The following is a 21,334-nucleotide window of genomic DNA, read 5'->3' as shown; positions in this document are numbered from 1 at the left end:
CACTGAAGGTCTCAACAAATTTGATTTAAGCTCTTAATGAAACTGAAATGATTGAGTTACATATCTTTCTGCTTACCATGCTTTAACCAACCCTACCATCTTCAATTACTGTTCTATAAAAATGGGTTATACAACTTTATTCCTGATTGTGTCATCTTCAGAGTCTATTGATGTCCTTGCCAGAGAGAGAAAAGGCATACTTTTATCAAACAAGAACTGAGAAGATAATTCTGATTCCTCACTGGCAAATTCAACTGATAGCATGGAGACATTGTTTTAAAATTTGAGGCAGTACTTTAGGTTGTGCTCATAGGAATTCAATCATATTTTTCAAGGCTACCCCCCTGTGCGAGGTTCCCCTTTGATAATCATGGCAGGTAGTACTTAAGTTAGTACTTAATACACTTGCACTACTTTGAAGCAAATGTTACTCAGTACAGTCTATGTGAAAGGGGATGATGCTACACTGGTGAAACAGACCAGGAATTAAAGGCAAAAATAAACTTGCATCACAGAAAAAAAAAAAAAAAACACCCAATGAGAACACTTTCATGGAGGAATACTTTTCAGGACAAGACCAGGACATCAATGATTTTTGTGATTTTATACTGTATAAGTCCATTGGAGAGGAAACCTCTACCCTCAACAGATTATAATTGACCATATAATCAATTGAATTTATGAAACAAACTTAAAATAACTAAACACATACATTACAAATAAAATACATAAAGAATATAAAATCATTGGGGTTAGTAATCAGCCAGTGGCAACCAGCATTTGTTTAGCCACTCTGGAATTCATTGCCGGAAAATGTGGTAAAATCAGTTAGCTTAGCAGGGTTTAAAAAGGTCTGAATAATTTCCTAAAAGATAAGTCCATAGGCCATTATTGAGATGGCTTGGGGAAATCTGCTTATTTCTAGGATTAGCAGCATAAAATCTATATAAAAAAAAAGCACGCTGAATGTTGTTTTATAAGTGGCACTCTGAGTTAGGTGTCTCTGTAGAATAGTGTGTAGCACTGGGATATGCACCCAGCTTTTAGTAATGAAGAACTCGGTGTAAATCGCTGCGCCTAAGTTAGGCATTAATCCCCCAAATTCTATAATACTATGCACATCTTCTCCATGCCCATGCAACTTTGTCAGCTGTGTATCTTTACAGAGTAGCACATAGCAAGATGCATGCATAAATCCAAATTGTTGCAAATTAATGCCAACAATTGATTTTTAGTGCCCAATTATTGGTACTAATAGGCTCGTTATGCAAATATCAGGTACATGCCCAAGTTTACACATACAGTTTTAAGCGCCATATCAACCTTGCTTTCTATATTGGAACTATTAACTTACTCAATAATTATATTGGGTGGGGTTGAGGGGTGTTCAGTCTAGAATCTGAATTAAATACTTATAAAACACAACTATTGAAGAATATAGTAATGATAATTAAAACAATATTATCTAACTGGAAGAATTTTCCCAAATTGGACTGTAATAGCTGATGGAATGTGTTATGCTTATATAGTAAATATGAGAAAACATATGCAATTAAGAGTGGCAATTTCAGAAAATATAAGAAAGTATGGGGTTGTTTATTTAAATTTAGGGGTCCTTTTATTAAGGCGCACTAACCGATTTAGCGCGTGCTAAATGCTAAGGCATCCACTATATTCTATGGGCGCCTTAGCATTTAGCGTGCACTAAATTGGTTAGTTCATCTTAATAAAAGGACCCTTTAATGAATAATTTCTGATATTATACTGGATAATATGTTAGTATTTTTGCGACAACCTAGGTCTAATTTCTTTTTTTTCTACTTATGTATTTTATTACATTAATATTGTTTAAGTTATTTTGTTATTTTGCTGTAATGTTCTTCTCTTATAAAATTTTCACTGGAAAAACTCCACTTCCCATAGTGCTCTCTCCCCTCTCCTGGTTTATCTTTCCATTCAGATTTTGTTCCTTCCCTGTACTGACAACTTCTAAGTGATACAAATATAGATATTTTATTCCATTGGAAAAGATACCCAATGATAGTGTCTGTTTCATGAAAACACCAATGAACACTGATATTTTTGTACCCTTAACAAAACTCTAATTAGATGAAAAATTAATTTACTGCTGGAATCATTAGACAAAAGGTTATCCCAAACAAGTAGAATAACATTTTCTTGATTGAAGGTAAGAAGTAATTCTGATTTCTAAAGGATACAATGTAATAGATATAAGGAAAGTGAGATAAGACTGTATATTTTGGTGTCTTATATCTGAGTCATGTTGCCGAAACCAGAATGCCTCATTTCTCAGTTTCGTCTGTATTATTGGACGTCAATTACAAAGAAGCTATAAGTAGTAGTTAAGTGGCTTTTGTCTTTATATGCAGCAGTCCAAATACAGATAATAGGAATGTCATGGCAATTCTTTGAACTCCCTGAGTAGGCAAGCTATCCAAAGTCTTGAACTGAGACCTGAACCAAAAATAACACATGCTGCATTGTTGACTATAATTTAAACATTTCCATTTCCTCTCCCTGTCATTGTAAGGTAAATAGCTAGAGCAGGGTTCCAGTCTAACTCTGGGGTGTTGCTGAGTTAATCTCTGTGTAGCTTCGATTTATCAAGACATTACTGCACCCTTTTCAATTTCTTACTCTTTCCCTTGTCTTCTCCCTCCCTGTTGGAGTCTGGCCTTCATTCCTGTTGCAGTGACATAGAAAACAAAGAAACCTGAAGGCAGATAAAGCCCATAGGCCTAGCTAGTCTTCCTAACCATGCCATCTACCATCCCCTCCTCTCCCTTAGAAACCCAATGTACTTGTCCCAAGCTTTCTTGAATTCAGATACACTCTTTGACTCCACCACCTCTACCGGGAAGCTGTTCCAAATATTCATCACCCTTTCCATGAAAAAGTATTTTCTGACGTTATTTCATCATATGCCCCCTCATTCCAGAGTTTCTTTTTAATTTCAGGAGAATTGCCTCATGGACATTTATACCACGTAGATATTTAAATGTTCATATCTCCCTTCTCCTGCCTTTCCTTCAAAGTATATAGATTGAGATCTTTAAATCTGTCCTCATATGTCTTATGACGAAGGCCATTAACCATTTTACTAGCCTTGCTCTGGACCAATGCCATAATATTAAACCATACCACGTGGTGATCAAGAATCTAGGATGTCCCTACTTCTAGGAGACCCTGCAATATGGATACCCCATTCAACATCTGGCATTTTCACTTGTTTTTCTTGCCTATTTGTCCTATGCTGTTTTACCCGCTCTTTTGCTAAGGTGCGTAATCGATTTAGCATGCGCTAATGCTAATGCGTCCATAGACTAAGATGCATGCATTAGTGCTAAATCGATTAGCGCGAGCTAATCAGTTAGCACACCTTAGTAAAAGAGAGGGTTAGTGTTTTTACGTTCCTTTTCAGCATTCTTAAAGTAAAATGCTGAGATAACTACACAGGTTGCAATCTTGTTTTCCATCATTTATCCAGGTCTAGTTTTCCATATATCTGTTCCTGGGAAGCTCACCTATGAAGAAGCGAAAAAGGAATGTCAAAAGAAGAACTCAGTTCTTGCCACTGTTGGGGACCTGCATGCTGCCTGGAGGAAAGGTTTTGACCGCTGTGACTATGGCTGGCTGTCTGATGGCAGTGTTCGTTATCCTGTGTCTGTGGCTAGATCCCAGTGTGGAGGTGGACTACTTGGTGTGCGAACCAAATACCGCTTTAGCAACCAAACATACTTCCCTGACCCAAAGAGCAGGTTTGATGCCTATTGCATTCAAGGTGAGCAGCTTTTATCATTTCATTTATTTGTGTTTGATGATCTGTTATAGCATTTCGGGCTCCTTTTATTAACGTACGCTAATGGTTGTAGTGCGCGCTAAATGCTAATGCCTCCATAGAGCTTGTGTTAGTAATTTTTCGTTTAGCGTGTGGTTAGCGCGTGATAGTCTTTAGCGCACGTTAAAAACGCTAACGCACCTTAGTAAAAGGAGCCCTTAAAATTTGAGGATCATTTTAAACAGGCGTGCGTTTGGGTAAAAGGACCTCTCTGAAAATTGTGGGGGATCCCTTCCCAGACTATGGATGTGATCCTTAATGGGGGGTCACAAAATCCTCATATGGGGGCTACAACTCTGGCTGCAAATAAAAGTGTACTTCCGTATCATTGACCTGGATAAGCCAACATAATACACTTCCCCCTCCCCATTCGCGGTTTCGGCAATCGCGATTTCACATATTCCTGATTTTTTGGGGAGGGAGAAAAAAAGAAAAAAACCCCCATAGTTTAGCCTTCCCCCCCGGTGTCCTGGCCTTACCTGGTGGTCTAGCGGGCTTTCGGGGCAGAAGCGATCTTCCTACGCTACTGCCCCGTGTAGATCGCCAATAGGAAATGGCTGTGGGGAGTTCCCGTCATAGTCTCAAAAGACTACGGGAACTCAAAGCAGCCATTTGGACGCATGATCTGCACGGGGCAGGAGCGTAGGAAGATTGCTCCTGCCTCGAAAGCCCGCTAGGCCACCAGGTAAGGCCGGGATGCCGGGGGGAAGGCGGGAGGGAGGCGGGGGTGGGTCAGAGCCGGACCAGAAGATATTTGCGGTATTTCACCATTCACGGTCCGGCTCTGCCCCTATCCCCCACGAATCCGGAGGGAGAATTGTACTGTAATTCTGTCTGCAATGGTTAGACAGGAGACAGAGCTAGAAGTCAAGTTTCAAGTCTTATTAAAATTTGATATAAGCACTTATCAAAACATTTCTAGATGAAGTACAGGTATAAAAAATTAAATTAAAACAAAAAGTACAAAATAAGCCTCAAGTATGGGGTAGTAAACATACTAGAACATGAAGGTTAAATGGGGGAAGAAATACAATCATTTTCGGACAGAGAGATATGCAAGGTTACATCTAGGAAAGGGTAAGGAGAGAGAGAAGGTCTTGAAAAATTTTTTAAAAGCCAAGTAGAGGTTAAGACTGAGCAAGGCATGAGAGGACAGACATAGAGCTAGGGCTGCTCAAATTTTTAGTTCTTTAAAATGGAGTCACGGCTGAGCTAAGGGGTCCTTTTACTAAACTGTAGTAAGCACTAATGCAACTTAAAATGGTACACCCCATGGTGCACTCAGGTGTCCCAGAGTAATTTTCCATGTGTACGCCCTACTCACGTGCAAAAAAAAAAAATAGATTTTATTTTTTAGTGTTAGGGACATGTATGGGGAGGAGAGTTAGTGTATTATTCTGTGCTAATCAGTTAGCCTAGCTATGAGTATATTGGTGCACTAACTGACTGCAAAATAGGTGGCATAGGAGCCCCTGCGCTTATGGGAAAATTAGTGCTTGGCCATTGATTTAAAAAAAAAAAAAAAAAGAATAATTAGCCATGTTACCTATTCAGTAAAAATGACCCTAGTATGCGGGAATAACTCATGTAAGCACACACTAAGGCCACTTTTTACTGCAGTTTGGTAAAAGGGCTCCAAAGTTTGCTAAGCGCTTCTTTATAGGGATGTGGTCTCGATTTCCAGAAACAGTTTTTAGCGCAGGTCGTCACGCTGAATGCTCTGCGCTGCTCCTGACGCTCATAGGAGCTCTATGAGTGGTGGGAGCAGTGCAGAGCATTCAGGGTGCCAGCCTATGCTAAAAACCACTTCTACGGTTTTGTTAAAATGGGAGGGGGGGGTGTTATATACTTGCTAATCAACATGTTAATTTGCAGGTTAATTTTTTTTTTTTTAAATTCATTTTTCTGTATCGTTCTCCCAAGCGAGCTCAGAATGGTTTACATGAATTTATTCAGGTACTCAAGTATTTTTCCCTGTTTGTCCCCATGGGCTCACAATCTATCTAACGTACTTGGGGCAATGTGGAGAGTAAGTAATTTACCCAAGGTCACAAGGAGCAGTGTGGGTTTGAACCCACAAGCTCAAGGTCATAGAGCTGTAGCTTTAATCACTGCATCACTTGCTAAATGTTTCCAGATACACTAATAAACCAAATGTGCAATAATGAATGTACATCCCTACCGCATTAAGACCCTTATTCTATAAACTTCTGGGTGCTGAGGAGCCAATCATCCTCTAGGCACAATTTATAGAATCATGCCTGGTAGCACCTAAGCGATCTTACACCCTGGTAGGTGCTGAAACCTTACACGTACTTATGCCAGGGTTTTCTTGGCCTAATAAGGGTGCCTAAGTCAAACCACTACCAAAATCCGCCCCAAATCTGCCCCGTACTTTCTGGTAGGCTCCACTGAGTAGATGCCTTCCTCAAAGTGGTAGGTGCCTACCAGCTAATTAATTATTTTAAATTGTTTTTTAATTGCTTTATAATGGTGCTTTTCAGTTAACAGTGCAGATTAAGCCTAATTGAAAAAAATTAAATTAGGTGCCTAGATTGGCTAGGTGTGCCAATCTGAGCCCCTAACTAAGAATCTTTCAGTGTATAGTTGTTTGATATTTTATGCGATGTTGATCATTTTTTTTTTATTTTTCAATAAAAATTTATTGATGCAAAAAATAAAAAATGAATCTGGTCTTAAGGAGGTAATTCTATAACTGTGCACCTGTGTAATGTCTATTTTTCTTTTATAAAATAGCATAACCAGGTATATAAGCACATATTCATTTAGGCGTGAGCACTTATGCTAGACATAGAGCTAGCTAAGTGTGTGCGTAAATTCTGAAGATACGCGTATTCTATAGGTTATGGGCTGGATTCAGTAAATGGCACTCAAAAATCGGTGCTGGAAAAAAATTGGCATTCAGCACTATTTTATCAAGGCTATTCCAGGCTGAGCACTCTTTACAGAACAGCATGTAGTGCCGATTTCCACACCTGAATTTAGGTACCTGGAGTTATGTCTGCTGAAATCAGGTGTAATTCCTGGTGCCCAATTTAATCGCCCGTCTCTAGTATTTTGTTACACTGCACACAAACTTTTGGAATGCTCCTGGTCTGCCCATGCCCCTCCCATGACCACACCCACTTGAACTATCATGTCTCTGATTTCACTTCCACTCTTGCCAACTCTTACTGGGTCTGACCAATGGTCCATCAAGCCCAGTAGCCCATTCTCATGGTGGCCAATCCAGGTCACTAGTACTTGGCCAAAACCCAAAGAGCAGCAACATTCCATTCTACTGATCCCCGGTTCTCCTGCCCTGACTTCCCCAGAAATCTCCTGACTGCTCGCCGCATCGTCGTCCCGGTTCTCCTGCCTTGACTTCCCCGAATCTCTCCTGCCCTTCCCTGCCCTGCGAGCAAGTGGTTTTAACCCGAGGGTTTAAAGCGGGTTAAGACCATGGGCTCGCAGGGCTAAAAACTAATAAAAAAGTTTAAAGTTAAAAAAAAAAAAAGATTGCGGCTCCGATGGGCATGCGCAGACATCTACATATGGTCTGCGCATGCATGGGGATCTCAGAAAAGTGATCCATATTGGCAGATGGGGGTGTTCCTCTGATTGCCCCCATCTACATATTTTAGCTTCCAGAATTCATCAGACCTGCCCGGATCGGGCCCGGATTGGGCCCGATCGGGCAGGTTGATGAATCTAGCCCTTAGGCTCTCTTTTACTAAGGTGCGCTAACCAATTATCGCGCACTAATCGATTTAGCGCGTGCTAAACGCTAATGCATGCATGTTAGCGCGTGTAAATCAGTTAGTGCACCTTAGTAAAAGAGGGAATTAGTAAAAGAGGGGATTAATCTTCCAGTGTCCACCATCTTGAACATCAGCTTTGAAACAGGCAATATATAAATTCCCTTTCCATTTTAGATGATTTGTGAGCCAATATATTAATGAGGGGTACACTTCCTATTGTGGAGCAATTGTAAAAAGAGATTACCTTGCATGCGGTCAGTAGTAGTCATGTTTGGCACAAGTTTCTTCATCTTTTTGCCACTAGAGGGTGCAGCCCTGAAAAGAGCAGCTTATTGAGAAGAACAAGGTACAAGGTTAATATAAGGGACCTTTTGCTAAAGTGCCTTAACTTTTTGCACTTTTTTTTTTTTAAATTATTTTCAAGTATTAAATTTTATTCAATCACATTGCAAAGCAGTTCTTAGAAATACAGAAACATGGTAACAATAATTGAGCAAAGTAAAATAATAATAATACTCCCTACCATCCACCTATCAAAAGAAATTGAAACCAAGAGAAGGAAAAAGTAAAAGGAAATAGTAAAAGGAAATAAAAAAAGATTTTCTTACAGGGCAGAAAACCCAATCAGCGAAAATGTACTAGCCAGCTCTACAGTACACCCTATGTAGAGACAATCATGTTTTCAATTCTTCTTTAGAAACCAGGAAATTCAATGGATGTTTGGTAAAAATAATTTGCCCTCAAAACAAGGAAATCACAAAAAAAGACATTCCCAGAACCTGCACCATATGGCGCAATGCTAGAAACTCCTGGGGACATTTCTGGGTACACCTAGAAATATCAGGAAATATTCTAACTTTGGAATCCAAACGCATCTGATTCATATAGCGAAGAAACAATTTGAGAACAACATTCCTGTCCAGTTCTAAAACAAAGGTCACAAATAAAGTAGGTCTTTGTATCACTACATCCAAAGATGACTCCAAAAACTCAGCTAAATTTAAACCCATTGCATAAGATACATTTGGGCTAGCTCTGGCCGATGGCTTCGATTGAGATAAATATCAAGCTCTCCCTGGAAAAGCGTAGACTTAGAGGAGACATGATAGAAACCTTCAAGATCCTGAAGGGTATAGAAAAGGTAGACAGGGACAGATTTTTCAGATTATGGGGAACCACAAGTACAAGGGGTCACTCGGAGAAATTAAAAGGGGACAGGTTTAGAACAAATGCCATGAAGTTCTTTTTCACCCAGAGGGTGGTGGATACATGGAACGCGCTTCCAGAGGCTGTGATAGGCCGGAGCACATTACAAGGCTTCAAAGAAGGTTTGGATAGGTTCCTAGAGGATAAAGGAATTGAGGGGTACAGATAGGAGTAGAGGTAAGTCATAGGGATAGTCAGGGACCACTGCTCAGGAAATGGGCCTGATGGGCCGCCGCGGGAGCGGACCACTGGGCGAGATGGACCTCTGGTTTGCCTCAGCGGAGGCAACTTCTTATGTTCTTATGGTCTCAAACTCGCAGCCCAGCCAGGTACTGTTTTGAGATCCTCGGTATGTTTATCATAACCACAAAAGTAAAATAAAACAGTTTCCTGATCATATGTTTCTTTAGCTATAAATTACAATATTATTATTAAGACTTAGCCAAAAGGAAAGATTTATACACCATAAAGAGTTTTACCTCATGCAAAATTGTCATTTCTTTAATAAGACGTTAACTATTTTTTTCTGAGGCCCTCCAAGTACCTACAAATCCAAAATGTGGCCCTGCAAAGGTTTTGAGTTTGAGACCACTGCAATAGATGGTGTCCAAAGCAACTATACAGACCTCTTGATGGTTACACGCTTGAACATGAACATTCAGATCTCTCTTCACATTAGAAATCTCAGAAGAAATATTAGTAGCCAATTCCATCAAAGAAGAATTAAATGTTTGCAATGGCATCCCATAGTGCATCCAAAGTCACTATGTTCGGCCTCGAGTACAGACACCATTTCTACAGTTGTTTCTTCCCCTGACTGAGCTGTGGTACTCACTATTGGTAATTTCTGCACCTCTGAGTCTTTCCTTCCTCCAACTGTGTTTCCAGGGGAGAAATCCAAAGCCAGAGGGCCCTCCAAGCGAGATCCGGTAAATATTCCTTCCCGGGCAAATCACTACCTCCACTGGTACTGGGAGAATTTCCCGGTTGCAGGGGGGGAAGGGGGGGTGAAAGGCTCTCCCTGAGCTCTGGTCCCATATCTATACTGCAGCCAGATGAATCTACCCACAGATGAGCCAGAGTAGGGTTAGAAGACATCCGGATTTCCTGGACATGTCCTCTTTTAGAGGGCCTGTCCGGACGGCTTTTCGAAACCCGGCACTTTGTCCAGATTTTGAAAAGCTGGTGAGATTGGGGTCGGGGCTGGAATGCATCTGTGTATGTTCGGCTGCAACAGGATGATGTTACATCGCCTTTCTTCTCCAAGAGTGGACTATAAATATGATCATTTTTCCTTACTTGGTTTTCTGTAATTTTGGTCAATAGTCCAACAAGCCCAGTAGCCCATTCTCATGGTGGCCAATTCAGGTCACTAGTACCTGGCCAAAACCCAAAGAGTAGCAACATTCAATGCTACTGTTCCAGGGCAAGCAGAGGCTTCCCCCATGTCTTAATAACAGACTATGGACTTTTCCTCCAGGAATTTGTCCAAACCTTTTTTAAAACCAGCTACGCTATCTGCTTTTACCACAATCTCTGGCAACGCATTCCAGAGCTTAACTATTCTCTGAGTGAAAAAATATTTCCTCCTATTGGTTTTAAAAGTATCTTCCTAGTCTTTGTAATTTTTGACAGAGTGAAAAATCGATCCGCTTGTACCCATTCTACTCCACTGAGGATTTTGTAGATTTTGTAAATTAAAAAAAAAAGAGAAAATTCTACACTTTTCATTGACATGGGTCAATCAATGATCTGAAACCATGTCAAAACATAATATTACAATTCTGGAAACTGGCACTTTGCAAAATAAAATAACACTCTTCACCTACAGTGCCAAATTAACATTCAGAATTTAGGAAGTTGATTGGTCTGAGAACCTTTCAGCACCCTTAAAGACTTTTAATTAATTGATTACCATTGGTACCTTAGAAATTGTTATGATGTCATTGTTCTTGGAATATTCATTGCTACCTTGATGTGGAAATCACATGCTAAAATTATTCCAAATGCAAATTGTCATTTTCTTAACAAGTTAGAGTCACTGCCTGGCTTCTCCACTCTTTGTGATATTTTAATAGAAATTGTTTTGGTCCAGGTTTTCTGAGTGTTTCTTTCATTAGACTTTGACTCTATTATCTCACAACACTTTTGTTATTACATGAAACCTCTTCTTTATTGGAATCTTCTCTCAGCATGTACCATCTTCCCCGAATCAGAGTAAAGCGTGTTTTATCCTTCTGTGTGGTTGAGGGATTGTGTTATTAAAGCACCACTTTTCCTGCTTTTGGGCAACACCATAGCTCACAAGTATTCCATTACTTCCATGAATTTTATTCTGCCAGCACTGCCACATTACGAGTCTCTTGAATTATATAGATGTGTAAGTGATCAAGGCCCGCTGCACCTTATCTTGCTGTGGCCCAATGCTTTTTGAAATGGCTTGCATTAATAAATAGGGATTAATATAAAAACGATTTCATACAGCACATTTGTATATTGTATAGAACTCATCTGATAATTAGAAACATGGAGCTCCTCTGTTTTGCAAAAAGAAATCAAGCTGAGATGTCTGGGCACATACAAGCAACACTCCCAAAGGTTTCTGAACCAGATGTTCACAAAGTTGAAAGAAGTGATGTCATATTTTGCTATGTTCCAGCAAAGTTTCCCTTGCCTTCTGCCTGAAACCTGATGTGGTTCCCACTGACTCAGAACTCAGTGCTGATGCCACATGGTATTTATTTAGTTTGATGAGAAATAGCCAATTATTTGTAACTCCTGGTTGCCCAGTGAGCATCGGGGTGGGCTACTTGGAACAGTTTTTGGACTGGTTTGTGAGGTCAGCAGACTGGAAGGCGTGGTAAAAACATTCACTCAGCACACTCCTTCCATCAGCCAAGACCAGAAGGTACAATTCTAAGCAAAGTGACTGATATAACCTGGATGCTAAAAAGGGTAAAATATCACATGGTTTGAAGCATAATTATTCAAAATTACAAGCAGAATAAAGAAATTCTCCATACTTACAAGGTAGTAGCTGTAGTAGTACAGTCTGGTGAACTCTGCTTTGGAAAAAGGTTATTTACAGACAATCCTTTAGAGTTGTTATCGCTCTGCACGTGCCTGGTAACGCTATAGAAATAATAAATTGTGTGGGAGGGCCATTATCGGCCAGGGAGGAGGCTTTTTTCATTTTTTTAATGTGACAAATATATATGCAAAATATCTGTGCCATTAAAAAAAAGGGGGAAAAACCCAAAACAGGCAGATCTGTCGATAATACAGACCAGACTTTTTTTTTTTTTTTGGGGGGGGGATTGCTAAAAACCTTGCTCTTTTTTTGTGCACATGCAGTGCTATACATTGGATATTCAAGAGACAGTCCCTGCTCAAAAGAGCTTACAATCCAATTATGACAGACACACAGGAAAAAAAAGGGAGTCAGAACATAGTGTTCTTGTAGGGAATTAGAGGGAAGATTGATGAGGCAAAATCACATAGGACAAAAAGTACATGCATGGAGGGGCATAATCGAAAGGGACGTCTAAGTCTGTTTTCGTCCAAGTTGCAAGTCGTCCAAAGTAAAAAATAGCTTAGGACACATTTTCTAAAAATACGTCCAAATTTTTTTTCGTTTCGAAAATCGTCTTAACTATATGTCCTGCCGATCTGATCGTCCAAGCCGCTAAATCGTCTATCTTTATACCACATTTTCATCCAACTTTTTGTCCAAGTCAAAAACGTCTTGAACAAGCCCTATTAGATGTGGGAGGGGTCTGCAAAGTGATGGACTGAACACCCAGACATGGCACCTAAATAGTGGGTTACCTTACAGGGCACTGCTGTGAACTTCACAAAAAGGGTGCCATGTCATCATCTCACTACAGCTCCCATACAGGTCATGGTGAGCCCCCCCAAACCACCTCCAGAATCCCCTAGACCCACTTTTCTACCACCCTAATAGCCCTTATGGCTGCAGGAGCCACTTATATGCCAGTACAAAAGGGTTTTAGGGGTGTATAGGGGAGTGCACATGTTTCAGTATCAATGCAGTGATTACAGGGGCTTATGGGAATGGGGTCTCCTCTCTATGGGTTCCTAACCTACCCCCAAGACGACTTAAGCTGCCTCTGTGTAGGACGACTAGGCTTTCTTATGCCAGGCTGCCAGGTGATGATGTTCTGGAGGCTGAATTTTATAGGTGTGATTACAATTTTTATGGGGTTGGGGGGGGTCGGTGATCACTAGGGTAGTGTGTGGGGGTCTGTATTATGTGTTTGCAGTGCTTATCTGGTGACTTTAGGTGGGTTTTTGTGACTTAGACCATGTTTTAAATGGTCTAAGTCACAATGTCCAAGTTCCGTTTAGGCTCTGTTGTAAAACCTTCGGTTATACATGCTGTACGACTAAGTCTAAGCCTGCCCACATCCCGCCCAAATCCCACCCTCGACACTCCTCCTGAAACGCCCCATTTAGCTATGGTCGTTCAGCGGCACTATCAAGGCCTAGGTCGTTTAGAAAAACGTCCAAAACCCGGTTTGATTATGGGCACTTGGACGTCTTTTGTTTATGATCGTCCAAGTGCCGACTTAGGCCGGTTTTTGGAGCCCCATAATGTTTACTAATGTGGGCGGTTATAAAATTACCCCCAAGGCTGGCTTAACCTATGGACCTGGTGAGGCTCTGGCCCAAGGCACCATTGCTAAAGAACTCCAAATGCCTAGGGCAGAGATTACATTACATTAGTTTCTTTTATTCCGCCAATACCTTGCAGTTTTAGGTGGATTACAAAAATATGAGACTCTGGTCAGATCCAGAAGATTACAGGGAAGCTATTGGTTGGAACATTTAGAGTCTGGTGATGGAGTGAGGTTATTGGTTATATCATGAGTTTGTCTTGATATATTTCTTCAATAGCCTGGTTTTTATTTCCCTCCTGAAGGTTTTGTAGTTTGGTACTGAGATCAGTAAATTGGAGATGTGGCTGTCTATGTTCGCTGCTTGCGTGGCAAGTAGTCCGTCGTGGGTTTTTTTAACGCTTTATGCCTTTGATTGGGTGGGGGAGTGAAGGGTGTCTGAGATCTCCTTGGTCTGAATGAGTTGTTCCGGGTTAGGTGAGGGTTCAGGTAGGATGGTCCATTGCCATGTAGGGTTTTAAAGAACATGCAGTAGAATTTGAAAAGTATTTGTGCTTGTACAGGTAGCCAGTGTGTGTCTAGGTAGGCGGCAGTGATGTGGTCGTACTTCTTCAGTGAGTAGATCAGTCTGAGGGCTGTGTTTTGCACTGTTTGTAAATGTCACCAGCCCATTGGTTAAGCTACCATGCAGCTTGAACACTTCCCTTTTCCTCCTCCTCCCTCTGCTGACACTACTGCCTTGTCCAGTCAGGGTGAAGCTTCATAGGCCAGCTGCCATGAGGGGAGAGGGCCAGTGTCGGTGTCAGAGGAGAGAAGATCAGTACTTCCCTCCTCCCTTACCACTGTATGACACTGGAACTGATGCTGGTCCTCTCACCTCACAGCAGCTGGCCTATGGAGCCGCATCCTGCTTGGATCGGGCAGTAGCATAAGAGTGGGGAATTGGCTGTGGAAGGGGACATTGACCGGTGTAAGGCAGGGCTTGGACCTGGAGGTGGGAATGGACTGGGGTGCTGTAATCTATTGAGCCAGCCCTGACTATCCCTGTGGTGGATATGTAAAAGCTTTTGAAAATGAGCCAGCTAATAACCTTATTTTAAAAGTATGAATAAGCAAGGAAGTCATCTGTTTCGGCTTTTATTCACTACTGCAGGTTCCATCATAATCAATGGCTTTTGGCAAATCCGTACTATGAATGGGATCAATTGCAACTTCAGCGGGTGGCCTTTGATGTGAACTGCTAAGATAATTTTCATTCTGGCTGCTAAAACTCATGCATTTTGTTAGGAAACTTTGTTTCATATCTTACATCAAAGTGAGAAAGAATATTATTGTGGACTATACAATGGAAGAACTGCAGTAAAGCAAAACAGCTGGATGAAAGAGTTAGTTGTGTGAACTGCTAAGATGAGGAATGATTAATTCTAACAAGACTATAAGCCAGATTCAGTAAATGGCACCCAAAGTTATATACCGTTAAGATTCACTCCAGCCTATCTATCCCCCCTTTTATGAAGCAGTGTTAGGGTTTTTTTTATTACTGGCAGTGGCGGTAAAAGCTTCGACGCTCATAGAATTCCTATGATTTTGGTATTATCCACACAGAAGCAAATCTTACATGACAGCCCTTCAGCAACATCGCTTATAAAAATGTTAAAAAGAATAGGCCCAAAAACAACCTTTAGGCACACCACTTCAGAGCTATCTCCATTGCCCACTATCTTCTGTCATCTTCCACTTAACAAGTTCCTGACCCATCCTGTCACTTTGAGGCCCATCCCGAGGGCACTCAGTTTATTTATTAGACATCTGTGTGGAAAACTGTCAAAGGGTTTGCTAAAATCTAAATATACCACATCTAGCACACTCCCTCTGTCCAATTCTCTGGTCACCCAGTCAAAAAAATTGATCAGATTTGTCTGACAAGACCTACCTCTAGTGAATCCATATTGTCTCCTATCCTGTAAACTTCACCATTCTCTGTTTTAAAAGTGTTTCCATTAATTTGCTTACCGCAGAAGTCAGACTTACCTGCCTGTAATTCCTTACTTCTTCCTTACTTCCAGTTTTGTGTACAGGGACCACCACATCCATCCTTCTCTAGTCCTTTGGTACCACCCCCGACTCTAGAGGAACAAGGAAAAGGTCAGTCAGCGGAGCCACAAGAACTTCCCTAAGTTCCTTCAGCACCTTTGGATGTACACCATCCAACCCCATCGCCTTGTCTACCTTTAATTTAGCTAGCTCCTCATGAACACAACCCTGTGAAAATAGATCAGGGTCTACCACTCTTCCATCTCTATTTGTGTTTGTCTTCTGTAGTCCCACTCCCAGTGGCCATAAATACAGAACAGAAATATTTGTTAAGCAATTCAGCCTTTTCTTTATCAGCTTCTACATATTTCTCCCCTTACCTTTGAGTCTCACAATGCCACTTTTACACTTCTTATCACTAATATATATAAAAAAATCTTGACTCCCAGTTTTATTGTGTCAGCTATTTTTTCTTCCATGTATATCTTTGCTTTCCTGACTACATGACCAGCCTGTCAACTTTTCCAGATATTTTTGCCTGTCTTCCTCTTTCTGCGATCTTTTGTAGTTTATGAAAGCTAATCTCATATTCCTTACCTTCTCGGCTACTACTTTTGAGAACCAAAGTGGCCTTCTATTCCTCTTAATTTTACTTATTTGCCTCACAAAAAGGTTTGTCGTCCTTACAATAACTCCTTTCAGTTTTGCCTACTGCATTTCCACTCCTTCCAGACGTTCTCATCCAGACAATTCCTTGACGTAATCCCCCATCCAAAACAAAGTTAGCTTTTTTTAAGTCTAGAACCTTTACTTTTGAAGGAGCCCTCTCTATACCCATCTTAATATTAAACTGTACCATGCAATGATCACTAGATGCCAGATGATCACTCAGTGTAACATTGAAAACACTTTCCCCATTTGTAAGCAATAAGTCTAGTATGACTCCCATCCTGTGTGGGTTCCATTACCAACTGCTGGAACAGTTGTCCTTGTAGAGAATACAGGATCTCCCTACTTTTAGAAGACCCAATAGGGATACCCCAATCATCATCTGGCATGTTAAAATCACCTATTAGTAAAACTTCCCCCTTTTAAGATATATTCTGAATGTCTACTATTAAATCCCTGTCCACTTCTTCCATCTGTGAAGGAGGCCTGTATATCACACCAATGTAAATATATTTACCATTCCCTCTTTCCAAATTGATCCACATTGCCTCTTCATTGCCCTTCAGTGCCAGCCCCAGCAATGCATCCTGGTATGAATTAATGGCGCCGGGATGCATCACTGGGGCCAGCACAGTTAAATTCATTTCTGTTGCACTGCAAGCTAACGACCACTGCGGCCGTCAGGTGAGGGCAAAAAACAGAAGTGAAAGGGGCCTGTGGGGACCGAGGCAGCTGCCCTGTTTGCTCCCCCCTAATGCCGGTCCTGACTAAACTAAACTAAACTAAACCTTAAGTTTGTATACCGCATCCTCTCCATAAACGTAGAGCTCGGCACAGTTTACAGGAACTGATAGAGAGAAGGAACTCCAATGGAGGGTTACAGGACTTAGTATAAGAATGTTCAAAGGGACTTAGTATACCAAAGAGGGAGGAAGACAAGTTTTCAGTTGTTTTCAGAAAAGTTGGAAGGAGCCCAGATTCCGGAGAGGGGTAGTAAGGTTATTCCAGAGCTCTGTGATTCTGAAGGAGAGGGATGTTCCTAGTTTTCCTGCATGGGATATGTCTTTTAATGAGGGGAAGGATAATTTGAATTTTTGGGTGGTTCTGGTGGTATTAGGATTTGAGGAATTCCAAGATAGTGGAATAAGGGGAGGAAGGATGCCTTGTAGGATCTTGAAAGTTAGGCAGGCGCATTTAAAGTGAACCCTGGAGATTACTAGAAGCCAGTGAAGCTTGGACAGTAGTGGGGAGACATGGTCAAATTTACTTTTTGTGAAGATTAGCTTAGCCGCGGTATTCTGAATCCGCTGAAGTCTTTGAAGGCTTTTCTTTGTTAGGCTTAAGTAGATGGAATTACAATAGTCCAGTTTCTGGAAAGGATGATGGATTGTACGACGACAACAAAGTGTTGTTGATGGAAGCAGGATCTCACGTTCCTCAGCATGTGAAGGCTGAAAAAGCATTTTTTTATCAAGGAGTTGAGGTGGTCGTTGAAGGACAGTGTAGAGCAGTGGTCTCAAACCCGTGGCCCGGGGGCCACATGCGGCCCGCCAGGTACTATTTTCAGGCCCTCGGTATGTGTATCATAATCACAAAAGTAAAATAAAACAGTTTCTTGATCATATGACTTTAGCTATAAGTTGCAATATTACTATTAGGACTTAGCCAAAAGGAAAGATTTATAAACTATAAAGAATTTTACCTCATACAAAATTGCCATTTCTTTAATAAGACATTAACTATTTTTTTTCTGAGGCCCTCCAAGTACTTACAAATCCAAAATGTAGCCCTGCAAAGGGTTTGAGTTTGAGACCACTGGTGTAGAGTCAATGATGATGCCCAGAACTTTGCTTGAGAACTCAAGCTGCAGTGTGGTGCCAGAGGACAGTGGGATGAGGGTGGGTAGCTGATCTAATTTTGGGCTGAGCCAAAGTAGTTTTGTTTTAGACTCGTTCAGTTTCATTTGTATTGTGAGGGCCCAGGATTGGAGGTTCATTATACATGAGGATATGTTCTCAGAGAGGTTAGTGAGGTTCGAGTCGGTCTCGAGGAGGACAAGGATGTCATCAGCATAAGTGTAAAGTGTTTCCAGGGGGGATAGATGGAGGAGTGTCAGGGAGAACATATAGATGTTGAAAAGAATAGGGGATAGAGGTGAACCCTGCGGGACTCCACATATCGGTTTCCAAGGAGAGGATGAGGTGCCATTCATGTTAACAGTGTAAGAGCGGGAATGTAAGAATTTCGAGAACCAGTCTAAGACTGTGGAGTTAATGACTGTACCCTTCAGAAGGAATTCGCCAACCACCACTACCTTATGCCTCCTAGTGGTCACAGATCCAGTAATTTGGGGGATTTCAAGCTTTGGTCCTTCCTCTCCCTGGAATGCTCTCATCTCCTCCACTTCCAATGCAGCATACTGGTTCTTCAGTTCAACAGTGGGTGGAGTCACAGTACCAATCTTACAGGGTTCCGTAATCGGAGTCCAGCTGTCTTCCCTCAGCACAGCCTCTTATTCCCCACTGCTGGAAATCTTTGATGCCTTATGAACTATTTCATCGATGTACCTCTCATTCTCATGGATGCTTTTCAGTCTCCTCTCTCAGTTCCTTTACTTTCTTCATGAGGGATTCAAGCTGAAGACAGCTTGCAAATGGAACCACTTCCTGCGCCTGGGTAATATTTTCTGTCTGCACAGAGACAGAAGCTATAACTTGAGGAGCAACTTTGGTGACATGATGTTTCCCAGCCATACTGTGATTGCAGAAGTACTTACACCTGGAAGAAAGTTTCAAGTTTATTAGGTTTCTTGATTAATCGCTTAATCAAACTTCTAAGTGATGTACATATTAAAATTTACATTTGTTAGGTGACAATACAATACATAAAATACTTAAAAAGGACTAAATTACACTCAATTTAACATATTCTTAACATTAGGTAAGGAGGGATGAAATACAATTCATTAAAGTAAAGAAAAGACATTAAGGGAAAATACAAGAGGGTAACAAATAAAAAATATAATTAAAAAAGTAGGGTAATAAGATAATAAAATTAGTTTGCAAAGGCATCCTTGAAAAGAAATGTTTTTAAGTTACTTTTAAATTTTCCAAATTCCTTCTCCTCCCTTAAAGAAATAGGGAGGGCATTCCAAGTCTGCGGTGCAGTACATGAAAAAATAAATTGACGTCTAGTGTTTATAATTTTCAACGAGGGAATAGACAATAAGTTTTGTTCATTAGATCTTCAAATTCTCCTTGCAGAATATGGAATTAATAACTTAAATAAAAAAGCGGGGGTCATATTATAGAGGGTTTTGAAGGTAATTATACAAAGTTTATACGTTATTCTGTGAATAACTGGAAGCCAGTGAGCATTTTTGAGAAGTGGTGTTACATGATCAAACTTTCTAGATTTGGTTATTAGCTTAATTGATGCATTTTGTATAATTTGAAGACGTTTTATTTCATGTAAAGCAATTCCTTTAAAAAGAGAACTGCAATAGTCGATTTTAGACATCACCAAAGAGTGAATTAGGATGTTAAGTGATTTGGGACATAGAAATTTAGAAATAGATCGAAAAAAAAAGAACAGAAAAATCTTACCAAAGCAATGCCCTGTTCCTAGTTGGCTGAAGAGCTTATAAATTAAAAAGCTCCGCTATGGGTCAAAAAGGTACCCAAACTGACCAGATGACCACTGGAGAGATTAAGACATAACCCCCTCTCCCCTTATTCCCTCTGGTCACCATCCCCCTCCCACCACTCAAAGATATGGAAAAAGCAGTACATTCTAGCCTGTATTATAAGGGGGGTGATGAAAAGTTCTCAGCCCAACTAACTTTGTAAATTCTGAACATTATTTTGCCACTGTATCTGAAAAAAAGAGTTATTTCATTAAGTGCCAATTTGTAGAAACAAAATTCTATGTTTTGACATTATTTCAGATCATTGATTGAACCATATCCATGTCATTCTCTTCTTGGCTGGGCTGAGAATCTTTCAGCACCCTCTTATACAGCTTCAGATTTTCACACAGACATCTGAGCCCAGGATAGAAGAGCAGAGGGGCACTCTAAGGGGTACTGCTGTGACTGTCACATTTCAAAGTCCAAGGTACACATAATTATAAATTGCTTACATTGTATGGTGCACCTTCCAAAACCCACCCAAAACCTACTGTACCTACATAAAGATGACACCTGCAGGCATAAGAGCTATTGTGGTGTACAAATGGGTACATTAAGTTTGGGTGAGTTTTGGAGGTTCTCACCGTACAATGTAAGCAGTTTTTAGTGATGTGTATCTGGGACTTTGAAATGTGAAATTCACTGCAGTACCCCCTAGAGTGCCCCTCTGCTGTGCTCAGCTCTCTGTGAACAGTTTGCTAAGAATGCTGGCTGCTTTGACATCTGAAAAGCTTTCTTTTGTGCATTTTTTCATGTGAACATCTTTATATTTGAGAATGTACTAAAAGATAGATGTACTAAGGGTCGTGACGTCTAGATAAGTCATTTAAGAAAAAAAAAGTCTAGCAGTTTTGAAAATGGTCATTTTCTCTACTGGATTTCTGGACGTCTTTCCCAAAGCGTCCAAACTCAGGCGTCCTATTGAAAATGCCCCTCCATATATTAAGTTGATAATTCCATTGTTTGAATACTGGTCTGTACGGGCAATACTCCCCATGAGCTTTTTTTTTCCCCATTTGAACCCTGAATTAAATTGCTTATCAGTGCAAGTGTGTTAGAGCTGGTTATGTGACACTGCACTGTAGTTTTCTACAAGGCTGCTCTTGCTGTTCCTGCTGCCTAAGCAAAATTTTGCTACAGGAAAGTTTCTTTTTTTGTTGATTTATAATTATGCACTGAAAATATACCATGTTGGTATTTCATTTCTCTTTCTAAAAGTGGCTGAATTGTATGTTAAAGTAAGCCTAGAAATAAATCTATTTCCAAGTGCTCAAAAAAAAAAAAAAAGAAAGACACAATGAATAAAATACTGTAATTTCTCCATGACTCAGAAATAGTTTATAATGGGAAATCAATGTTTAAAGCTGAAAAGGGTTGTGAATTAGACAGATTTTTGAAAACATTTTGCCAGATTTACCTATTTGCATTAACTGTCAACACTGGGAATTTGATTTAAGCAATATCATCCTTTTGTATTAGA

General features: G+C 40.5%; 1 protein-coding gene across 2 annotated transcripts in view; it reads left to right on the top strand.

Moving 5' to 3' along the window:
• VCAN (versican) overlaps positions 1-21,334 on the top strand; it is a 249,752-nt gene that overhangs the window by 53,707 nt on the left and 174,711 nt on the right. For both annotated transcript variants that reach the window (XM_033923290.1, XM_033923357.1), the window contains exon 6: positions 3,509-3,802. In XM_033923290.1, coding sequence (XP_033779181.1) covers positions 3,509-3,802 — 294 coding nt within the window. The remainder of the gene's footprint in view (positions 1-3,508; positions 3,803-21,334) is intronic.

The sequence above is a fragment of the Geotrypetes seraphini genome, chromosome 1, assembly GCF_902459505.1.
Source record: "Geotrypetes seraphini chromosome 1, aGeoSer1.1, whole genome shotgun sequence".
NCBI lineage: Eukaryota > Metazoa > Chordata > Amphibia > Gymnophiona > Dermophiidae > Geotrypetes > Geotrypetes seraphini.
The sequence above is the reverse complement of the archived record's forward strand: the minus strand, read 5'-3'. Positions and strand labels throughout refer to the sequence as shown.